The sequence below is a fragment of the Ascaphus truei genome, chromosome 5 (assembly GCF_040206685.1).
Source record: "Ascaphus truei isolate aAscTru1 chromosome 5, aAscTru1.hap1, whole genome shotgun sequence".
Lineage (NCBI taxonomy): Eukaryota > Metazoa > Chordata > Amphibia > Anura > Ascaphidae > Ascaphus > Ascaphus truei.
Genome location: NC_134487.1, coordinates 275,088,837 through 275,110,785, shown reverse-complemented (window position 1 = coordinate 275,110,785; position 21,949 = coordinate 275,088,837). Strand labels below are relative to the sequence as shown.

At 43.0% G+C, this 21,949-nt stretch overlaps 1 protein-coding gene across 1 annotated transcript; it reads left to right on the top strand.

Annotated features, from left to right (window-relative positions):
* Window positions 1-7,170: 7,170 nt before the first annotated feature.
* Window positions 7,171-21,258, top strand: NMUR2 (neuromedin U receptor 2). Its single transcript, XM_075599031.1, has 4 exons — window positions 7,171-8,440; window positions 12,025-12,109; window positions 17,301-17,426; window positions 18,900-21,258. Exons 1-4 carry the CDS (start codon window positions 7,718-7,720, stop codon window positions 19,157-19,159), a joined length of 1,194 nt encoding a protein of 397 aa, XP_075455146.1. The 5' UTR covers window positions 7,171-7,717; the 3' UTR covers window positions 19,160-21,258.
* Window positions 21,259-21,949: the final 691 nt, after the last annotated feature.

Sequence of the window (21,949 nt, the reverse complement as noted above, 5' to 3'; positions counted from 1 at the left end):
TCTAATTATTGCACTTTGCATATGCACTTTGGCTATTTTGATCTAATTATTGCACTTTGCATATGCACTTTGGCTATTTTGATATACTTCACATATTTAATCTGTATTTTTTATTCTTTTATATTAAATCATGCTGGTTTATTTTATACCTATGTCCCTTTAACTAATCAATGTCTTTTCTCTCTTTTCCCCTTGTGTATACATATGGATCCTCTCCATTTAATTACTATCAACTTGAGTTTTATTATGATCCTAGTTTTTTAATTATAGTTTTTAATTATGTTTTTATCTCTTAATATAGAGTGATTAAAATCAATTTATTATATGTATTTTATGCGTCGATATTTTTGGCCACAGAATTGTGTACCCTTGTGGGAGAATCTGTGTGTAAATTAATTAATTAAATGTGTTTTCAATTAGTATCTCAATTGATGATGCTATTTAAGTAACACCCATTAGGGGACATGATTATTGCTCCTGAGGAAGCTGCGGATGCAGTGAAACGCGTTGAGCCAAGCTAAGGAAGGAGACAGAGTACAGCTGCATCATAACCTGATGGTCTGATAGCCTGCTCCAACCCCAGAGGCACTGCTGCTGCGGCTCGGCGAGTCTTCCATACCCCCTGATCTTCCCGTCCTCACCGGAAGGCGTCATTCCGAGGCCAGGAAGTGACGTCAGACGCCATCTATCCGGACGAGGGGGCACCCTCGAGGAGGGGATTTCTGAGTGGAGTGGAGGACATTTCCAACTGCCAAGCCGTTCGTGTAGCTGCCTGATATTCAAAGAAACCTTTATGTGAATGTGCTCACACGTTGCATTGTGAGTACACATTTCTATGCTTCTTTTATAAATTTTTAGTGTTACCTGGCACACACTATGTTTCCCTCTTTCTCTGTATGAATGCGGTTGCTGTTCTGTGAGAGCGAAAGCCCCGGCGATTACACTATCCAGTTTACAACCATCAGTGACTGCTGTATGCTGCTATCTTAGGCGGAGGAATATATTATTCAACTTTACATACAAAAACGCTGTTTTTTATCCTGCTTCTTGTAAGTAGGCGATCCGTAAGAGCCAAGTTTTTCCTGAAATCTGATCCATAATTGTCCTTAAGTACTACACTATGATTTGTTATTGTATGTTTTTTTCTGGGTGTTCCTGACGATCCTGCTCCCTTCCTGTCCTGGATTCAAACGTTTTGTGAGGGAATCCGTGTATATTCCCTGGAAGGTTGAGAGTTTCTTTCAGTTACACAATATATTATTTAATATTATTTTAATATTATTTAAATATCACTATCACTGTGTTTTAGCGCCACACTGAATCACTGGGTTTCACAAAGGGAACAAAGCTGACAGACTATTAGCCAGTAAATTAAGAGGGATACAAAAAAGATCCCAGATAACGGCGATCAAGAGTAGGTCTGGTGAAATCCAATATAGTGAAAGCAAAATAGCAGCAGAATTTACTAAATACTACACAGAACTATACAACCTAAGAACTAAAAACGGCCGACCCGAACCGATAGCGTCAGAAATTATAACTCAATACTTAAATAAATGTCAACTCCCCTCACTGACGGAGGAGGAAAACACAGTCCTTAATGCTGAGATTTCAAAAGAGGAACTGGAAGAGGCGGTCAAATCACTAAAGCTCACTAAGTCTCCTGGCCCTGACGGTTTCACAAATGTCTACTATAAAAGATTCTTGCCGACCCTATCCACGCATCTGCTAAAAACATTCAACCATTTCATGGAAGGGAACCAAATCCCTCCAACAATGTCTCTAGCCAATTTGGCAATAATACATAAGGAAGGCAGAGACCCGATGCAATGTGGAAGCTACCGTCCAATCTCCCTCCTCAACAGTGATCTCAAGCTGTATAGCAAAATTTTAGCAAACAGATTAAACCCAATATTACCGAGGTTAATTAACATTGATCAGGTAGGATTTGTTACGGGGAGACAAGCCTCTGACAACACCCGAAAAATAATCGACATTATCGATCATGTCCACCTCACAGGCACCAAAGCACTACTGTTAAGCTTAGACGCAGAGAAGGCGTTCGATAGAATATACTGGCAATTTCTGGACCAGACTATGTGTAAATTTGGCTTTAAAGACACATACCTAGAGGGGGTCCGTAGACTATACCAAAATCCATCAGCAACGGTAAAACTACCAGGGGGGACTAACCAAAGATTCGAGATAACTAATGGGACTCGACAGGGGTGCCCCCTATCTCCTCTCCTCTTTGCGCTAACGATAGAACCACTGGCTTCAGCAATACGACTCAATAAAGACATCCAGGGAATAGATATTGGAAATAGGCAGCATAAAATTTCTCTATTCGCAGATGATGTCATCTTAACCCTCTCCAAACCCCAAACCTCATTACCCAACCTTCAAAAAGAACTCCGAGACTTTGGAAAAATCTCAGGATATAAGATAAATAATGACAAATCAGAAGCCCTGAACTTAAGTCTGCCAGAGCCAGAGGTGAAACTCCTCAAACTAAACTTTAATTACCGTTGGAGTTCCTCTTGTATCAAATACTTGGGAGTTAAGATATCGAGGACCTACCAATCACTATATAAACATAACTATCCGACCTTGTTCCATAAAATCAAACAAGATTTGGAAAAATGGGGAGGATATCAAATATCATGGATCGGGAGAATGATCTCGGTCAAAATGAATATACTCCCTAGATTATTATATTACTTCCAGACTCTCCCGGTCCACATCCCTGGCTCAGAATTGAAAAATATTCAAAAATCAATCTTCCATTTTATTTGGCAAGGTAAAAAACCTAGAGTCCCCAGGTCAGTTCTCTTGGCTTCAAGGGGGAGAGGAGGACTGGGAGTTCCAGACATTACGAAATACTATCTGGCCGCACAATTGAGACAGGTGGTAGTCTGGAACGCAAGCCCAAATCAATATTGCTGGCTGGATATAGAAACGCAATATGCCGGAACGCCTTCACTGCCGGCTTGCCTATGGTCCCTGAGCAGGGAGGACATGCAAAATAACAAATTCAAATTAGGCCCAATGAGACACACTTGGGAGACCTGGACGAAAAGCAAACTCAAGTACAAGCTCACATCGCCACAATCCCAACTCATACCAATCCACAGAAATCCGAAATTTCCACCTGGCTGTGAGCCCAGACAATTTGACCAATTTCAAACCAAAAACATTAAAACGATTGCCGACCTCCTGAGCCTCGGGAAGTTCCTGAGCTACCAAAATCTACAAACCAAGTATGACATACTAGGACTGAACGTGTTCAAGTACCTACAAATTCGGCACTTTCTCCAAACATTATCCCCAACATTGGAATTTCCCCCTCTCACAGGTTTCGAGCGACTTTGCAGCGAAACAGATCACCAGAAAGGTCTAATAACACAAATTTGCACAGAGCTAGGAGGGACTACAGAAGTCCCCACGCATGACTACATGCTGCATTGGGCAGCAGAATTGGATATAGTTATAGACCGAGAGGACTGGGAAAGTATTTGGGAAAATGCCTCAGGAACTTCCATATGTACCACAATCAAAGAAAACATCTACAAAATACTGTTCCGCTGGTATCTCACTCCAGTCAGAATAAATCAAATTTACCCTCTGGCATCCGATCTATGTTGGAGAGGCTGCGGTCAAAAGGGGGACATGGCCCACATTTGGTGGACATGTCCGGAAATTCAGAAATACTGGGAAACAACACAAAAATTAATAGAGGAGGTCACAGACCTCAAAATACCTGTTGAACCGCTGACCTACCTGTTGGCCAGGCCCCTAGACTATCTGGACCGACCAACAGGAAAATTAGTCTCCTTCATCCTCACGGCGGCTAGGTGTGCGGTGGCAGCCGCCTGGAAGAAAGTGTCTCCCCCCTCGAAACAAACAATAATAAGAAGGGTGCAAGAAGTAATGGACATGGAGAGATTGTCTGCTTTCCTTAAGAGGTCTTCTACCTCATTTACAGCAATTTGGGACCCATGGTACACCTATTTGGCGCATATAAGACGAAACGCCCCCTAACAAACTAGAAGCCCAATCCACATTAAAGCCCAAACCAAAATCACCAAGGTTCTGGGGATCATGACCACCCCCCGCTATACCCTTTGTACCCTCTCCACCCTCCCCCCCCCCCCCCACACCCTGCCCCCCCTTCTCTACTCCCTCTCTGTTTCCATACTCGCGCCTCCCTGATGGACTTCATGAGATCAGGGAGGCGTTGAGCCTTTTCTTTTCTCTTTTCTCTCAAGAAAAAGAAAAAAATGTACATTAGGCTGACATATTGTTTATACCGTACCTAGCATGTAATTGTTTAACTGCCTAATAAAAAAATTTGGAAAAAAAAAAAAAAAAGCCGTTATAGCGCAGTACTGCACTGTTATACTGTTTAGTGAATAGCAAAGCAGTCAGTATCGTGCTATAAGGGCATTTATCGTGCATTAAACCACTTATCACTGTTTAGTGAAAAGGCAATGGTGTTGCTGCTTTAAGGAAAACAGACATAAAGGAAACCAGCTGATTTTGTCCTGCTCCGACTGTCCACAAGCTTGACACAGTGCAAATAATGATTTGTTTATTATTTGGGTCACTGAGCAGAGCTCCTGGACTAAAGAAAATGTCACAGAAGTGGAACCCCTCTTCCATTTACACGGAACTCTCCCACGCCATCACATCTGAGCTAGCATAGTGTACTTTCTAAAAGGGCAGTAATTACAGAGGAGATGAGGTCTTGAATATTTTGTATCTGTGAGCTATTGACTAAAGATAATGAAAGTTGCTTGTTGGTTATTAATTACACGCATTCTGGTTAGCATTTTACAACCTTTTGCACTGCGAGAGAGATCAGCAAATCATTGCTTTGTACAGCTGTGTAACAGAGTTGGGGATTAATGTGTTTCCATAATAAATACCAAGTGAAAAGTAAGAAATACGCTCCAGTTATCAGCCGTAGAAAGGATTGGAAATTTCCTGCACGTGTGTTGTTCAATGGGTTTCACTAATAATCCTGTAGCTCAAAGTACTAGTAGCGGTATCGACCCCAGAGAAAAGTAAATTCAATGTAATTCGTGATATATGTTAGTGTTGATCCATTAAAACGTATCACAACCTAGATTAAATCAACTAATAATCTTAAAAGTCTCAGAAAGCACAGAATGAAAATGGTCTGGCGTTCTTTCTGGTAGAGATGTCACTGTATTGTTATGACGCAACATTCTGCATGTGTCAATTAGATTGTAAGCTGCTCGGAGCAGGGACTCCTCTTCCTTAATGTTACCCTTATGTCTGAAGCACTTATTCCCATGACCTGTTATTTATATTATCTGTTATTTATTTGATTACCACGTGTATTACTACTGTGAAGCGCTATGTAAATTAATGTTGCTATATGAATAAAGACATACAATACAATGTGTTTCAGGGGTAAAGTAATAGTCTACAAATCTTTCTTAGGCCTTAGGGTGGCGCTGAGTGGGCGCGCTCACCAGCCAGCGTGAGCGAGCGCCGGCGCCTGCTCGGCGTTTAGCCGCTTGCAGGGCAAGCAAATTTGAATTTGTCGTCCGCAAGCTCGTCATGTGAGCGGTATCTCCCGGCCGAGCAAGGGAGAGTGATGTCACCGCGCATGAGCGCCAGCGCGCTAGCTCCCTGTCTAGCCGCAGCCTTATGTTCTAGAGCAGGGGTGGCCAATTGCCCGCATTTGGAATGGCTCTTTTGATCTTGGGAATCAGTTGCTCAGGGGGGCGAGAGCTCCACCGGTTTCCTCCTCCGGTCCGCCAGGGCCTCTGTGCGCTGTAGGGCCACAGCTCCCCTCAGCTGCGGATCCCTCTCAAGTCATCCGCCCCCCATCAATGTACCTGGCCAGCATCTAAATTTTGTCACACCACGGGACCAGGGACCTCCCCCCATCCCCCAAGGTAAAATTATATGGGGGGTAGGGGGAATTGAGAGTTGTGGTGAGAAAATTGAGTGAGAGAGGAGGAGGGAATTGAGTGAGAGAGGAGGAGGGAATTGAGTGAGAGAGGTGGGGGGATTGAGAGAGAGGAGGCGAAAGTGGGTTACAGAGGAGGAGAGGGGATTGAGTGTGAGAGGAGTTGGGGGTGGGGGGGAATTGAGTGAGAGAGGAAGGTTGCTAACAGAGTACTTACAGAGTTTAAAACCAGCACTCATTTATGACACTGTTTTCAAGCATACTGACACATTTTACCACACTGACATCACAGCACATTTGGGTGCTCTTTTTCACATTGACAACCCCAGGGGGAATTTATAGCATGATTTTCCACACCAGTGTATCTTAAGAAAGGCCTGCAAGTGGACCGAAACATCGATCACCGAATAAACCTTTATACCTTTTTCACTGGGCGCCTATCCTTCTTTTATGTCTCATTGCCAGGGGGTTTCCTCCTCACCATGGGACCGCTGTGACTGAGCACCGGTGGCAAGAATCTCCTTCACGTGAATGCACCACTTTGTGAACTTTACCATAATAGTGACATTTAGCAGTACCCTGGAGGAGGGGGGGGGGAGATGAGGGGGGGGCTTGGGTGGTTCTTTCACCAAAGTCTCCCAGCTACAAACCTGCAGCAGAATAACAGGTGCCAAATTTAGCAATAAAAACTTTCTCCGATGAAATCTATAGGATATGTACCTTTGATAAAGAGTGCTCTACAGATCAATTTCATGGTGATGCACACAAGTAATGCTGCACAATCAATTATCTATAATTATCGTAATCTATTAACCTGAAGGGTTCTAGAAGAAGATATTGATGTTTGACAGTGTGCAGTTATGCTCTGTGTTCATTTATAATGCAGCATATTCATATAGAAATGTTGACGCAATTAATGCTTTCTGACCAGCAGTGCACTGCAGGTTTCTGACAGTAGAGAAATTAACCCCTGCACAGGGTTTAAGCAATGCTGCCAGTATCTTTGGCAGTGGAGTGGTTACATTGTGGGGGCTGGAACTTTGATGTTGAAGCACTCAAACACCTGTAAGTGTAAGCCAGGGTCCCCTCCTGTTCAGATCCGTGTCACATCATCCTTGTCGTTGTTAGGGTATTTAATAATCCAAGGCGTCCAATGAGCATCCTTTATGGGAGGAGAATTCCTTCTGAAAAGAGAGATCTTTCAAAGGCAACTGCTGAATGCCAGAGTTGAGCAGCATTTTCACATCCGCACAGGAGTCCTCTGTGAAAGTGCTGGGAAAGCTCAGACTGAACTCTATCTATCTCCCTGCTCCTGTCTCTTTCCATTACTATTTATTCCTTACACCAACTCCGTCATTTCTTCTCTTTCAATATCTTTCCGTCTTCTTTTCTATGTATTCATCACCTGTCTCGCTACCGTGCCTAATTGTAGTTTAATCTCTCTTTTATTTCTCCCCTGCTCCCTTTCTCTTTCTTTTTGTTGTTTCTCTTTCTTTCCTTTCTTTTCTCTCTTTCTCTATCGCCCTCGCTTCCCTGACCTTTCTCTCTCTCTTATTTCCTTCATTTCTGCTTTATTGTTCACCTCTCACCTCCACCTTCGTTTTCAGCGCTTCCTCTTTCCATTTACTTGATGTAGTTTCCTTTCCATTCTATTGCCTGGATCTTCCTCTTCTTGACTCTTTCTCACCTGGTCTCTTTGCCTATCTCCCCTTTCCTTTCCTATTTCTAAAACCAGGCTGATTTTACCCTCCTCGCCTTCAATTCCCTAGTGGGATGGCTGAGCAGCAGAACATCAATTTCACGTGGACCAGTCATCTGCCTACGGACATCTCCATGATGAGGCACCTAAACAGCACAGAGGAATACCTGGCATATTTGTGTGGACCAAGGCGCAGTCGTCTGTCGCTGCCAATGACTCTGGTCTATGCAGCTATTTTTTTGGTGGGGGTCAGTGGGAACCTGCTGGTGTGCCTGGTGATTTTGAAGCACCACAACATGAGGACTCCGACCAACTACTACCTGTTCAGCCTGGCTGTATCTGACCTCCTGGTCCTGCTCCTTGGAATGCCGCTTGAGGTGTATGAGATGTGGAACAATTACCCCTTCTTCTTTGGTACCTGGGGCTGCTATTTTAAGACAGTCCTGTTCGAGACAGTCTGCTTTGCCTCCATCCTTAGCGTGACCACAGTCAGCGTGGAGAGGTATGTGGCCATTATCCACCCCTTCCAAGCTAAGCTGAAGAGCACTCGCAGCAGAGCTCTGAGGATCCTGGTGACTCTCTGGATCTTCTCCATTCTTTTCTCAATTCCCAACACCAGCACCCATGGTATCCTACTGCAGTACTTCCCCAATGGGAGCCTCGTCCCTGATTCCGCCACCTGCACCGTAGTACAGCCCCTCTGGATTTACAACTGTATCATCCAAGTGACCTCCCTGCTCTTTTATGTGCTCCCAATGGGTCTTATTAGTGTCCTGTACTGCCTGATGGGGATCAAAGTAAGTTTGGCTGCAGCCACCTCTGACTATCTCTTGGTAGAGGGGAAGTGGTTCCTAAATTATGAAATGTTCAATGTTATTGAATGTTAAGCACTAAAAAGCCAAAAAGGAAACTGTGGTACTCATAATGTCTTCTTTAATATAATTGTATTATGTTGATATTTCTGACTGAAATGTTCACAACGATGAAAAACATGAGTTCTCATTACTTCTAGAAACTCAGGGAGTTATTTACTAATGTCTCTCAGCTGCAAAACTAGGGTACAACCAGAGCAAGAGAATTACATCAGATTTATCGAAGAGAAAATACCATTGATTTCCATTTGATTCCTTTCCCTTGATACATTTTGTGCTCTTTTTGTACGCTGGGCTTGACCCAGTTTTGCAGCTGAGAGACTTTAGTATATTAAATAATTCCGTTAATTTAAATAATGGTGAAATGCAAATTGACAAAGCCTGAATTTATGAGCAAAATAGGTTCAACATCAACAATGCAAGTACTCGCTTGCTCGCACACACACTCACACTCACACCATGCTCTGTCTTCTTTCTCTATACTCCTGGTTTCTGTATGTGCCTCTGCCTCTATGCATTCGGCTCCCTGCTGAGTATTTTCTGCCCTTGCAGTCTCTGCTCCATGTCTCAGTACCCTGCTCTGTGTTCTGCGCTCTTCTTCTGTTAAGATGCACCAGCACGGTACTTCTTTTGCTGCTCTGTGTACCAAGCTGTGCATACCCCTGTAATGTCATATGCTCCTTATCCCTTCTATATATGTCTGTACTTTATTGGGCTTGCTCTGTATCACTGTACTGTGCTTCACAGGATACTCTGTACTTCTGTCTTTCTTTGCTGTAGATCCACTTTTATGTTCTCTGTACACTTATCTATAATATGTGCTCAGTATACAGGTGGAAACGTAACATAATAACTGACATTGAAAAAATACATACGGTACTGTATGTTCGTTAGTCTAAACCTGTTATTTAATCCTGTTCTGGATGAGATCCAGAATACTGTATTAATATATTAAGAGGAATACAATTAGAATACCCAGTCAAATCGTCCTATGTTTCAAACTTCTTTTGATAAAATGATGTTCTGATAAGATACTTTATCACATATCCTATTAAAAAGTACACACTACATGCCAATATACTGTAGTGTGCAAGACTAGTACATTCTATATTTTATGACCTCTTTTTTTCACTACACAGTATATGTCCCCTCTGCTCTGTGCCACTGTGGTCTGCTTATGTCTCTGCATCTCTCTCTATGCTATCTGCTCTATGGGGATCATTTGATAAAACACGATAGTGCTCATTGGGGCAATGCAAACTATCATTGACTTGAATGAGTTTGACATTAATAAATAACCCCCTCTGCTTCTGTGTACTTCTGAACTCTGCTTTATGGCATGCACTTTCCTTTGCTTCGTTTCTACATATGCCTGTTCTATTTTGTACACGTGCTCTTCCTGCTCTCTACTGAAGTCATTGTGCTTCTCAATCTACCTGTGCTCAGCTCCCTGTTATAATCTCGGTCCTACCTGCTCTGTTCAGTATACCCAGTCCTCTTTTCTGAACTTCTGTCTCTATTTCCTCTGCCCTGTGACTCTGTATTTGCTGCTTTGTGCCCCGTCACTTCTGTGTGCTTCTGTCAGTGCTCTCTGCTCTGCACTCCTGTAATCGCACCCAGCACATGCTCCTTGCTGAATGTTCTGTTTACTGAAATAAACAAGTGTTCGCCTATTATTCAGAGACCCCTTACAAAAGCACAGAACAGCTTCTTTGGTTAACACAATGGTCATAAACAGTTGATGGAGAGAGATGCCTTGCAGACTAGATTGTGCTTAATGAGCCGGGGTCATTTGGTGAACGGCTGATTGTGTAACAGCATTTTGCTAGCGTTAATGGGAACACTGGCAGCCTCTGTGGCTGTGAACCCATTGTAGTTTTCAACGGGGGAGAGCATGTGGGAAATAACCCTTCTACAATGGCAATGATTAGCAAAGCATTACCTTTACTCATACAGTACACTTTAGTCTTTCTGACGCTCACCCTCTGTGCCTCTGTCTATCAAACCACAGACTCTCTGTCTCCCATACCTGTCTCTCACATCTGAATATTGTTTGTCTCTCACTCGCCCAGCCTGTTTCTCTGACTCCCATGCTACCTGCCTGTCTGTCTCTTACACCCCATGTTAGTCTCTTACACCCCAGGACTATCTATCACACTCGCAGCCTGTCTGCTTGACACGCCATGTCTGTCTGTCTCTGATAACCCCAGCCTGTCTGTCTCACTGTCTCTGACACCCATAGCCTGTCTACCTCTGACCAGAGATGGGTGAACCTGTTTCCCAGAACGCTCCCGAGTTTTCCATTCAAAATCCATTCCGCGGTGTAAAATCCGCGGACTGATTGTTACAGTTTAAATCCGCATGGATTCATCCATAACCGCCAGTGGATACAATACGAAATCCCTCGATGGATTGTTGGTGTAAAAAATTAAAATTCGCAACAATCCGAATCGCTATTCTTGAGACTGATCCGTGGAGATCCGCAGACCAAAGGAACCGGACGATCTGAGGCGGATCCAAATTCACAATTTTTACTCATCTCTACCTCTGACAAAGTATCATGTTTCTTATGTCTCCATCCAATCTGTCATTCCTTCTGTAACCCCCGTTCTCCAGCTATGAATGGTGTCACATCAGATGAGTCCATAAAGTAAAAGCTCAGTCTCTACCATATAGATGCTACGTGGGTAAGTGCTGGCTGGGCAAATGTGCAGTACAGAAATGGGCGCCAGGAACTTTTATATTAAAAAAATGGTATTTATTGAATAGCAGAAAAAAAACAGTTCAATAGACATTCACAATAGACGTAACAAATAATACTTTCAGGGAATCATCTTTAAGTAGATTCCTGTCCTATCCAGTGGCGATACATAGGCTTAGTTACCCGTTGCATAAGGACTTAGTGGATTTGCTTGCAAGGAGACAGTGATGCAAGAAACAGACCGGTTTAATTGGACCAATCCAGAGAGAGTACAGATTGCAGTAAAGGCAACCCTTTGAGAGCAGTGTGGAATCCTTCTCCAGCAAACGTAGGCTTCCTGATCCTTTAACAGGCGCTTACTGAAGAGCGGACCATGTTACTAAAACTGGGAAACAATAAAGAGTGACATAGACATACTAGCTGCAGACTAGATATTCCATACATCTCCTCTGTTGGCTGTATGAAGCCTCCCTTCTAACATCTGTTTGTCATTCACACATTCCTTTTATTTATCCTTTACTCCCCCATGTACAGTACAGTCTGACTTTGTTTTTTCTCACTAACCTTCCTTCCATACCTTTCCCCACTGCTGACATCCTAGCCCTGCTGGTTTCTTATGCGCTCTTGTGTTATTGTCCTATATTCTGTTGCAGTCTGGTCCTAAATCTACACTTGTCTATCAATCTTCTTCCGATCAAGTCTTCTCTATCCATCACAAGAGAGTTGACTATGTACTTTTCATCCGTTTTAAGACAGTGGTGAGCAGTTATTTTACCATCTATTCATCACATGTCTCTCTTCTGTTCAGCTTAGGGGAGATCATTCACTGGAGGCGGATAAAATATCTATGAATGTCCAGAGACCATCTAGGAAATCGGTCACTAAAATGCTATGTGAGTATGCAGGAACCATACCCAGGTTAACCCACTAATACTAAGCATGGCAGCGATGATCTCTTTCCTGGGGAAAACCTCCCATATAATTGTATTCAAAGTCTAAATCAATATTAAATATTCAAATTCTGAGCAGCAGTAATATATTAGCCCACACGAGTTCAGTTCAAACCAATTGCTAACCTTCTATGGCCCAGATCCACAAAGCTCTGTTGTCACTTAACATGACGTTAAAATAGTGTAACATCACGTTAACACTAACAGTGTATTTTCAAAGGGCAAGAACATAATGTTAATGTTTACTGCTGTAAAAAGCATAGCATTAACTATAACGGCCATTGGTGATAATGACATGCAAATAGGGTTGCCAGGTGTCCAGTATGGAACTGGACTGTCCTGTATTTCGATACTCTGTCCAGTAAAAAATGAGAGGTACTGTAATACTGGACATGTATGTGTCCGGTATTACCTCCCTGACATAGTGACCTGACGCACCTTTCACCATTGAGTCCAGTATTTTTGGAGAGGCCACCTGGCAACCCTACATGCAAATGGGGTGTTACCATTGCATTGCATATAGACAAAAGTCCTTTAAGGTTAATGAGGGACTTAACGTTACATTAGTACGGCCAGACCTAAACTTGGTGTTACTCACAGTCCGTGAGCAATCCAAGCCGGTGATTTTTTTGTGCTAAGTTTTTTTTATACAGAGGATTGAAGCAGGGGGTCTACGGAGCTGAGCCCCATTATTTCGGCCCCAAAGGGGGTGCCGTTATTCCTTTGCTTTTTTAAGCTCCCGTGTCACATTGGCCAATAGGAAGCAGCGCCGATGATGTCACAGTTCCCTATTAGCACACGGGGCGCCGGAGCTTTGAAAAGCAGAGTGATACTGACACCCCTTTGGAGGTAAGTATCTCTGGTAGCAGGGAGTCCCCAGAGCTGAAATTAATGGGGTTCAGCTTCGTAGGCCTCCTGCTTCAATCCTCTGTACATGTATTAAAAAAAACTTAGCAAAAATAAATCGCCGGCTTGGATTGCCATTTCTTAAACAGAAATATGGCTTTTATAGGGTCTGGGTTTGATCCGGAGACTATCGGTTTTGGCCACGTATCTCCGGACTACGGGTTTACCTAGTAAACCTCCGGGAGGCGACGTTCGGCAGCATTCGGCGGCATCTCCCGGTATCCTCGGCGTCCTCCCAGCATCTTCCCCTTAAACTTCTATCAAAATGGCTGCATGGCGCCACGTTGCCATGTCAACGGAAACACCACGTGACATCACAGCGTCACTTGATGCTCATTGCCATGACGCCCTGGTGCCATAAGGTGTCCCGTTGTCATGGCAACTTGACGCAGTGTGAAGCAATTGCTCACAAGGCCGCTCAGATTTTCTAATGCTGGGTTGGTAACTCCTTGGGGCGGGGAGGAGATCTGCACTCACATGGCAGGCCGGGGCCACAGGGCTGCTGCTGCTGCAGTCAGATTCCAGCCATGTGGGGACACTTCTGAGCGCCCCTTGGTCTCTGTTCTCTCTGCTCAGTAAGTGTTTGTGTGCGTGTATGTTGATCAGTATATTTGTGTAAGTACTAGTATATGGGGTGACTGTGTTTATGTATGGTGGAGGTATTGATGTGTGTGGATGTTGCATGCATCTGGTGTATATTTATGTTGCATGCATCCGATGTGTGTATCTGATGTTTACATAGTATTTGTATTTTATTTGGTGTGTGTATTACATGTATTTAATGTTAATGTGTGTATACAGTATGTAACTTGTGTATATGTATATGTATTGTGCACGCATCCGTGTGTGTAACATTCATGTATCTGGCATGGATACGTTTTAGGGTGTATGTATCTGATGTGTGTATATGTCTATGGTGTATGTATCTGATATTTGTATACGGTATTTGTGTATATTGCATGTATCTGATAAGTATGTGTGTACAGTATATTGTATGTATATGTATGGTGCATGTACAGTATCTGATAGTATATGTATAGAACATGTATCTGATATGTTGGTGCATTTATCTGGTGTGTGTGTGTGTGTGTGTGTGTGTGTGTGTGTGTGTGTGTGTGTGTGTGTGTGTGTGTGTGTGTGTGTGTGTGTGTGTGTGTGTGTGTGTGTGTGTGTGTGTATGTGTATGGTGCATCTATCTGGTATGTGTGCAAGTAATGTATATGATATGTATAGTGCATATATCTATTGTGTATGTGTATAATGTATGTATCTGATATGTATGTGTATAGTGCATGTATCTGGTATGTGGGGGCATTATGAATGTATGTGGCGTGTATGCATGTGCTGTATCTGGTGTACTGTATGTGTTTGCTTGATGCATGTATCTAGGGTTTTCAGGTGTCCAGTATTGAACCAGACTGTCCTGTATTTGGGCACTCTGTCCAGTAAAAAATTAGAGGTAATACTGGACATGTATGTGTCCGGTATTACCTCTCTGCACATAGTGACCAGACCGGCTTAGGGGGCCGCAGGATTTCACAGAGCAGGGAGAGAGCGGGGCTGTTGTTAAAGGGCTGGGCAGCTTCCTCCATCCTGATTGGCTGCTTCTGGGTAATGCAGCCAATCAGGAGGAGGTGTCAGGATGTAACAAAACAATGGTACCGGGCGCTTCCAATAGTGAATTATTTACAATAATACAGGTGATATAAACGTGATGTGAATATGTGAATAACAAGAAAATATATAAATATATATATAGTGCATAAAAAATCCTTCACCAAATGTGAAAATATATATAAAACAAGCAGCTCTACACCCTTAAAGGACTGTCCAGGCCCAGAGTTCTTGCGTTTTCTTCCAGGTGGGAGGTGCGCTCAATTCTTGGGATAATATGCAGGGAAAAAATGGAAGAAATAATAGTGCAGACCAAATATGTAAAATGTGCAAAAAGTAATCTCAAAATAGGTCTCACTCACAATATATGGATAGGTTACAGACGTGTCAGAGATCCATCTCTCTCTGACTGGAGCCCTTGTGCAATAAATGCCCTCTGATAGTGATGATGCTAGATCAGTGTATCTGGTGGGCTAGAAGGGTCCATAAATTCTTAGTGTACCTCCCAATGGTTAAATAAAGAAAGAGAGTACACAATGGTGTAATATATAGGGTATAATGTGGCACAAAAACACACAGGTAATGCACTCACATTTGTACAATGATATGAATCGTTGGAGAGAGGCTGAGGCGACTCGTGGAGGGATGTTGCTGGTGCAGTCACTTGGAGATTCTTCCGCGTGCGTCACGTCCGGTGACGTCATTTCCTGTGATGCGGCGGTCAGGGCGGAAGATGCTGACAACCGCTGTGAACTCTCCTGCTCGTTTGCCAGCACCTCCTCCCGTCAGTACTCCCCAGACAATGTCATCCAACTTGCTACGTCAGATTCTACACGTTTCGTAGCTGTTGCCACTTCTTCAGGAGGTGTCAGGAGCCTGTGGCCAAGCACATGAGGAAACAGCATGGGGCAGAGAGAGGGGTGTCTGTGTGTGTGTGTGTCTCGAGCGAGTCACACCTTTCACCATTCTGTCCAGTATTTTTAGAGAAGCCACCTGGCAACCTTTCATGTATCTGGTATGTCTGTGTGTGTGTATGGTGCATGTATCTGTTGTGTTTGTGTGCATGTACTGTACTGTATCTGATGTATGTGTGCGCCTGATGCATGTACAGTATGTGTGTATGATGCACATATCTGACATGTATTATGCATGTATGTGTGTGTATGGTGCATATATCTGGCATGTGTGTTTTTGTGTACATTATCTGTTAAGTTTGTGAAGTTGCATAGGGTGCGTTATACCTGGACTAGTGGGTCATGCTTTGCTCCACAGCCAAAAACTTGCCAGCCATCCCCTGGTCCCAAGTGACTATATGGTACCTCCCCAAACTTTATACAGAACGTGGAAATATACATGTGCGCAAAAAGGAACACACCTGTGATACCTGAAAATATGCTAATTGAGATATGCAAAGTGTATTCAAATGACTTAATTAGCATACACCCCAGGCATCTCCGGTGTTTTTCCTTTTAGTGCAGTGGTATATCTACCGTACTCTCCCAATAAAATGTAACTATTTAATGTAGTTACACTGGGTCAACGTTAAGTTATTCCCTTTAGTGGATAGGAGTTAACGTTAATTTAGATTATCTCTTCCTCTCTCGCAAAACACACATTTTAGAGTCTGGAGGGAGCTAAGGACACCTTTAGGTAACACTTGAATTAACGTCATCTTATTTTAAGATTGCTAAATTACGTCCACTGCTAGTTTAAGTAATCTGATGTTAAGTGCCCTGATTTAGCAGAACTTAGTGCATCGCGGCCTTAGAAATGTATCAACTAAAGTCTCCCAACTGCTAAATTAAGGGGAAACCAGTGCAAACAAAATAGCACTGGGGTTATCAAGGCCAAGGAATCCCCATTGAAATCAGTTGTAGTTTTTTCTTTGATAAATCTGGTGTAATTTGATTGAACTGGTTTTGTCCCAGTTTTGCTGAAGAGACTTCAGTAAATAGAATGAATGTATATACTGTAGGCACTGAGCAGTCTTTTATTACAGCTTTTAAGGTCGAACCAGTAATTGTGTGAATTAACATAATTGTGGAAGTATCCCTCATCCTAAAGATTAATCTATACCAGTGGTTTGCAACCTTTTGTTGGTTTAGAAATCCCCTATAATTATATTGTGAAATGCTGTGGAACCCCAACTCTATCTAATAGCGAGTCTGAGATCAGGTGCATTGTAAGGAGCCCTAACCCTCTCTAATAACGTGTCTGAGATCAGATGCATTGTAAAGAACTCTAACCCTCTCTAATAGCATGTTTGAGATCAGATGCATTGTAAGGAACCCCAACCCTCTCTAATAGCGTGTCTGACATCAGATGCATTCTAAATTCTTCTGTATTTGGTACAACTTTCAAATTACCCAAAAATTGCAGGGAACCCTTTAGGGATGACTGGGGAACCCAAGGGTTCTTAGGAATTCTGGTTGAAAACCACTGGTCTACACAAATACATTGTCAAAAGAATTGACGTACTGGTGGGGCTACTTCATATTTCTATAAAAAGGGACATACCTGAGCTGCCCCTTATTCCTGGAGGTAAATACACAAATTACATAAAGAATGGGATATCTCATAGGTTTATTCACATACTCTCGCTTTCTCTCTCTAGTTGTATTGGTCATGGTGTTTGCCATGTGCTGGGCTCCATTCCATGTGGACAGACTTTTCTTCAGCTTCGTGGTGGACTGGACTGAACCTCTGGCCAATGTCTTCAACCTCATCCATGTGGTGTCAGGTAAACCCTACATTTGCATGGAGGGAATATTTTGGTATGCTTCATGCCACTATTTTGACCACAGACAAACCCCCTTGCTTCGGATAGAGGACATTAATGCAGGAAGCTTTACTATGGAACACACATTGCTCAAATGTAGTTGCTAGTAGCTTGTTGATCAATTTCTTTTAGTCTACGTGTATTTAAATATATCAGAACATGGATATCATTTAGCTCTTTCTGGCTGCTGTTCAGGGTGGTTCAGATGCATCTAATCCCCTGGTGTCTCTTTGGATGAAGCGTGTCTTGATTAAATGTGTTGGATCTGATGAATAGCAGGGGATCTTGTATAGCAAGAAATGCCTTGACACCTGCTGGCCGTAAGCTGCCAACTGCATGAAGAGGATGGATGATCTGATCTGTGGCAAGAAATTGGCACCGTGTCCTTCACCTATTCCATGTATAAGTGAAAAGGTTTGGCACTGCAATGTATCTGTGTTAGGGGATGGAAGAGATGTTTCTGCCCGATTATATTAATACCAGCTCTACACCTGTTCTATCTACTGTAAATATGGTTGATTGACCACATAAGGGTGGATATGGAGGGAGGAAAAATGTACTGATCCATGCTCTGCTCCTATCCTATATTTAGATTGACAGTGAGGAGGGTTAATGGGTATGTTATAAGAAGACATAGTATAAGGACTAGGAGACAATGTAGAGAAGGAGTGGCTAAATCCAGTCCTCAAGGGCCACCAGCAGGTCAGGTCAGTCAACTACTGAGCCACTGATTAAGCCACCTTGGCTGAAGCAGGGATATCCTTAAAACCTGACTTATTGATGGCCCTTGAGAACTGGAGTTAGCCACCCCTGATGCAGAGGGTTAACTTCCACAGACTGATTATTACATACAGAAGGAAGGAAAACGGGGTTGTTATTTAGGTTGCACTCAGGATTGTCTTCAAATCTTTCATAAGCAAGTACACACCTACTGTAACAGCCCAGATCCCTGTTACCTGGGTGCTTTACCATTTTAACATCTACCTTGCTGGTAGGACCGTAGCCTCTATGATGCTGATCGAGGTGTCTGTATAGCATGGCTTCTCCTTTGTATTCCTAGCAAACCAGACTCCCTCCAGATCCGGCGATACAGAGCTCTGTTATTATTTATTGATTATTATACATAGTTAAAAGAGCTTACAAGCTGACCTACTCAGCTGCTGCTTTCCTGTATCTGTTTTGTATAAAACATTTAAATGAGGAGCTATTTCATGAGTAATTGGGGAGATTGGCAGAACTAGGTATTTGCATAAAAGAAACACAGGTTTAGCTCACCACCGCCTGTGCTGTATTTGTTCCATGCATAAGTGGAGCGTTAATTGTGTGAAAAAGGAAAATGTGTATGCTGCTGCTCTATATACAAACAGCTAAGTAGTCTGTGCCTCTCTTTATCTTCCATTAAATGTTGTCTTCCCCTGGCCCATCTCCTCTCAGGTGTCTTCTTCTACCTCAGCTCTGCTGTCAATCCTCTGATCTACAACCTGCTCTCTAGACGCTTCCGCTTGGCATTCCAAAACTTTCTTCCACCTCTGTGCCAGCACTGGACTCCCACGCTCCCAGTCCAGAGCCTGGCCCCGCAGAAAAGCACCCTGACCCTGGCGGAGCGGAATCGGTTGGACTCAGCTGAAGATGGCAGTCCCGCTTTTCCTCACCGCACCTCTGTCTGTAGCTCCCACCTCTCTACAGTGCTGTGACATTGGATGTTTGATCCCCATTCATCTCCGGGGGTCATGTGCAGGCAGGGAAATTGTGGACACCAGTACAGAAACAGCTGTCTGGGTTAATCTTACTCTGTTGGAAACAATTCATTGCTTCCCTATACAGTGAACATGGAAATGAACATGTACAGTCACAGGGGAAGTACTTAGTAAGCAAACCCCCTAATCTTCATGGCTGGAGTGGATTAATACACATTGATCTGTGCAGGCAAATCACATTGATAAAAGCTATTGTTCTTTTACTCTAGCCCTGTCATACTACGGGAGTCAGGTTATCAGGTGTACATGTGCCTGCTTGACCCTGCATTTGGCATTCTTCGGGTAACGTAACTCCCGCAGAGTGACAGCTTCTGAAGGCTCAGGGTTGCAATCGGATTATCATTATTATTTTACTCTTATATAGCTCTGCACATAATCTACACAACGTAAAATGAATATATATCACTTATCGTTGGAAACACTCGAATCAAACAGGCCAGTGACATGTCTATCTACTTAAATAATGATGGTAATTACTTTGCAAACAAAAGACAGAGCAAAGCTACTCCTTTACCTGTAGTCTTGGGGGCTGGCAAACAGTCTTGTCACCAAAAAAGACATTATGTAAAGATGGTAAAAGCCTTCCGAAACGTGTTTACCATGAAAATGTAAAAGTTGTAAAAATGATTTCTTAATATTTATATCCATCTCTAGTAAAAATAAAAAAAAGATGTCAATCAGCTACATTTAACCTAAGGAACATGCCACTGTTCCTTGGTTCACTTTTGTCTGAAATACTGGTACAAGTGCATGGAACATACATACAGATCATGTACCACAAAGAGGTTACAAACTAAGACATGTATAGTGATCAAACAGAAAGGCACAATAGGGGTACATGCAACTGCATTCAGTGTATCAATGTAAGTGCTTGTAGGGAAACTGAGAGTGGAATAAATGATGATCTTAGAACATAGAGGGAGAGTAGTGTATACATTGTACATAGTATACATTGAGGTGTATTATCTGTATCATCTCTGTGAGACATCATATGGTATATAATTAAAACATATTTCACCTACAAAACAGACAATAAGGTGGTGTCAAAAAGTACAGTTACGGAAACACTCAAGTGTTACCTTCATGTTTCATGATATAGGATGTTATTAGTATTCTGAGAATAGACACGCAAAGCATTGTCTAACCCGGGGGCCTGCAACTTTTCACGGAGGAAGAGCCATTTTATAAAAAATGCCATATTCCAAAATATTCCGAGAGCCGCAACACATGCATGAATAGTACACCCCCACAAACACATACATATACTGTACACACACTGATAGGTATGTACTGTATAAGCATTAAATGCGACAAACTTACTTTAAAGCAGCAGTTCAACCAATATCCTACATGTGTGTTTTTTTAAATAAATCAGTTCTGTACTATGAGAAAATACATGTAGCATTTAAAAAAAACTTTTTTTAAAATGTTTCTAATGTAGGAAGCATTTCCAAAGTGACAGCCCCCTTCTGATAGGCTCTGTCTCTTGAGCCCCGCCCTCTCTCTAGCAGTGCACCAATTGTATCTAGTAACTGCCCAGTCAATCATATTCCAGGAACTACATCGCCCAAAATGCTGTGCAAGAACTGAATTAAATAACCCGGAGCAAGCGATCGATTACAGGAGAACGGAACGATTTGCAGTTTAGCTAATCACTTGTCAGTGTGCAGATTGTATTGATGCACATATTGAATGGGGAAAAAATATATATATTTTTTAAAAACGGCAGCTTGAACTGCAGAATTATAGAAAAGAAAAAATATGTGAGGAATAAAATGCATCTCACAATCATAAGTACCTTTATTTTGTTTTTGTCATTGTTTTTCCATGCAAAACAGTTTGTCATTTTCAAATACACAATACATACATACACATTCACTACCCACCACCAAATACATGCACACACACACTACCCCCACCCCCAATATATGAACACACACTACCCCCCAAAATGCATGCACACACTACTCCCCCAAATACATGTACACCCCCCATCCAAATATACACACACACAAATACATGTTGTACATACACACTTACATTGGGCCTGCCTCTCTCCTCGCAGTGCTGCTCTTGGCTGCGGGGGGAGGGGGGACCAGGCCAGCGCTTGTCAGTCCTCTTGTTGCCACCCGGTATCTCCCCAGCTGCTGGCATGCCTCCTGCACTGTCCCACGCCGGGCCTCTCTGACGTCACTGCACACTTCTAGAGCGCACCAGCTTGAGAGAGTCTCGGCGCGGGACAGTGCAGGAGGGATGCCAGCAGCTGAGGAGATGCGTAGGTAGCAAAGAGAGGCCCAATCTGCATTAGCCTGGCCTCCCGCAGCCAAGAGCAACACAATGAGAGCCACATGTACAGTAGGTGCTGAAAGAGCCGCACGTGGCTCGGGAGCTGCAGGTTGCCTGCCTACCCCTGGTCTAACCCCTTCATTGACTAAGTACTGGTACTTAAGGGTTAATGCAAACCAAACACAGTCATATTTCTTAGGTTGCTCAATTGGTCTTTTTTTAAAGGTGACAAAAATGGTTTAGTTATTTTATTTCCCTGGTGATCTTCAGTGTCTGGTTTCCTACCATTCTCTGACCTAACCGCCTTTTGCTGCGGCTGTGCGAACTTCCTGCGCTGGTCGCTGCTACCTGCTGTAGGATTGATGCTTATTAGGCCACGTTTATAGTGCACACGCGCCCCGCGAACAAAAGGCCGTACCTCTATGAGGCAGGCCATGGAGC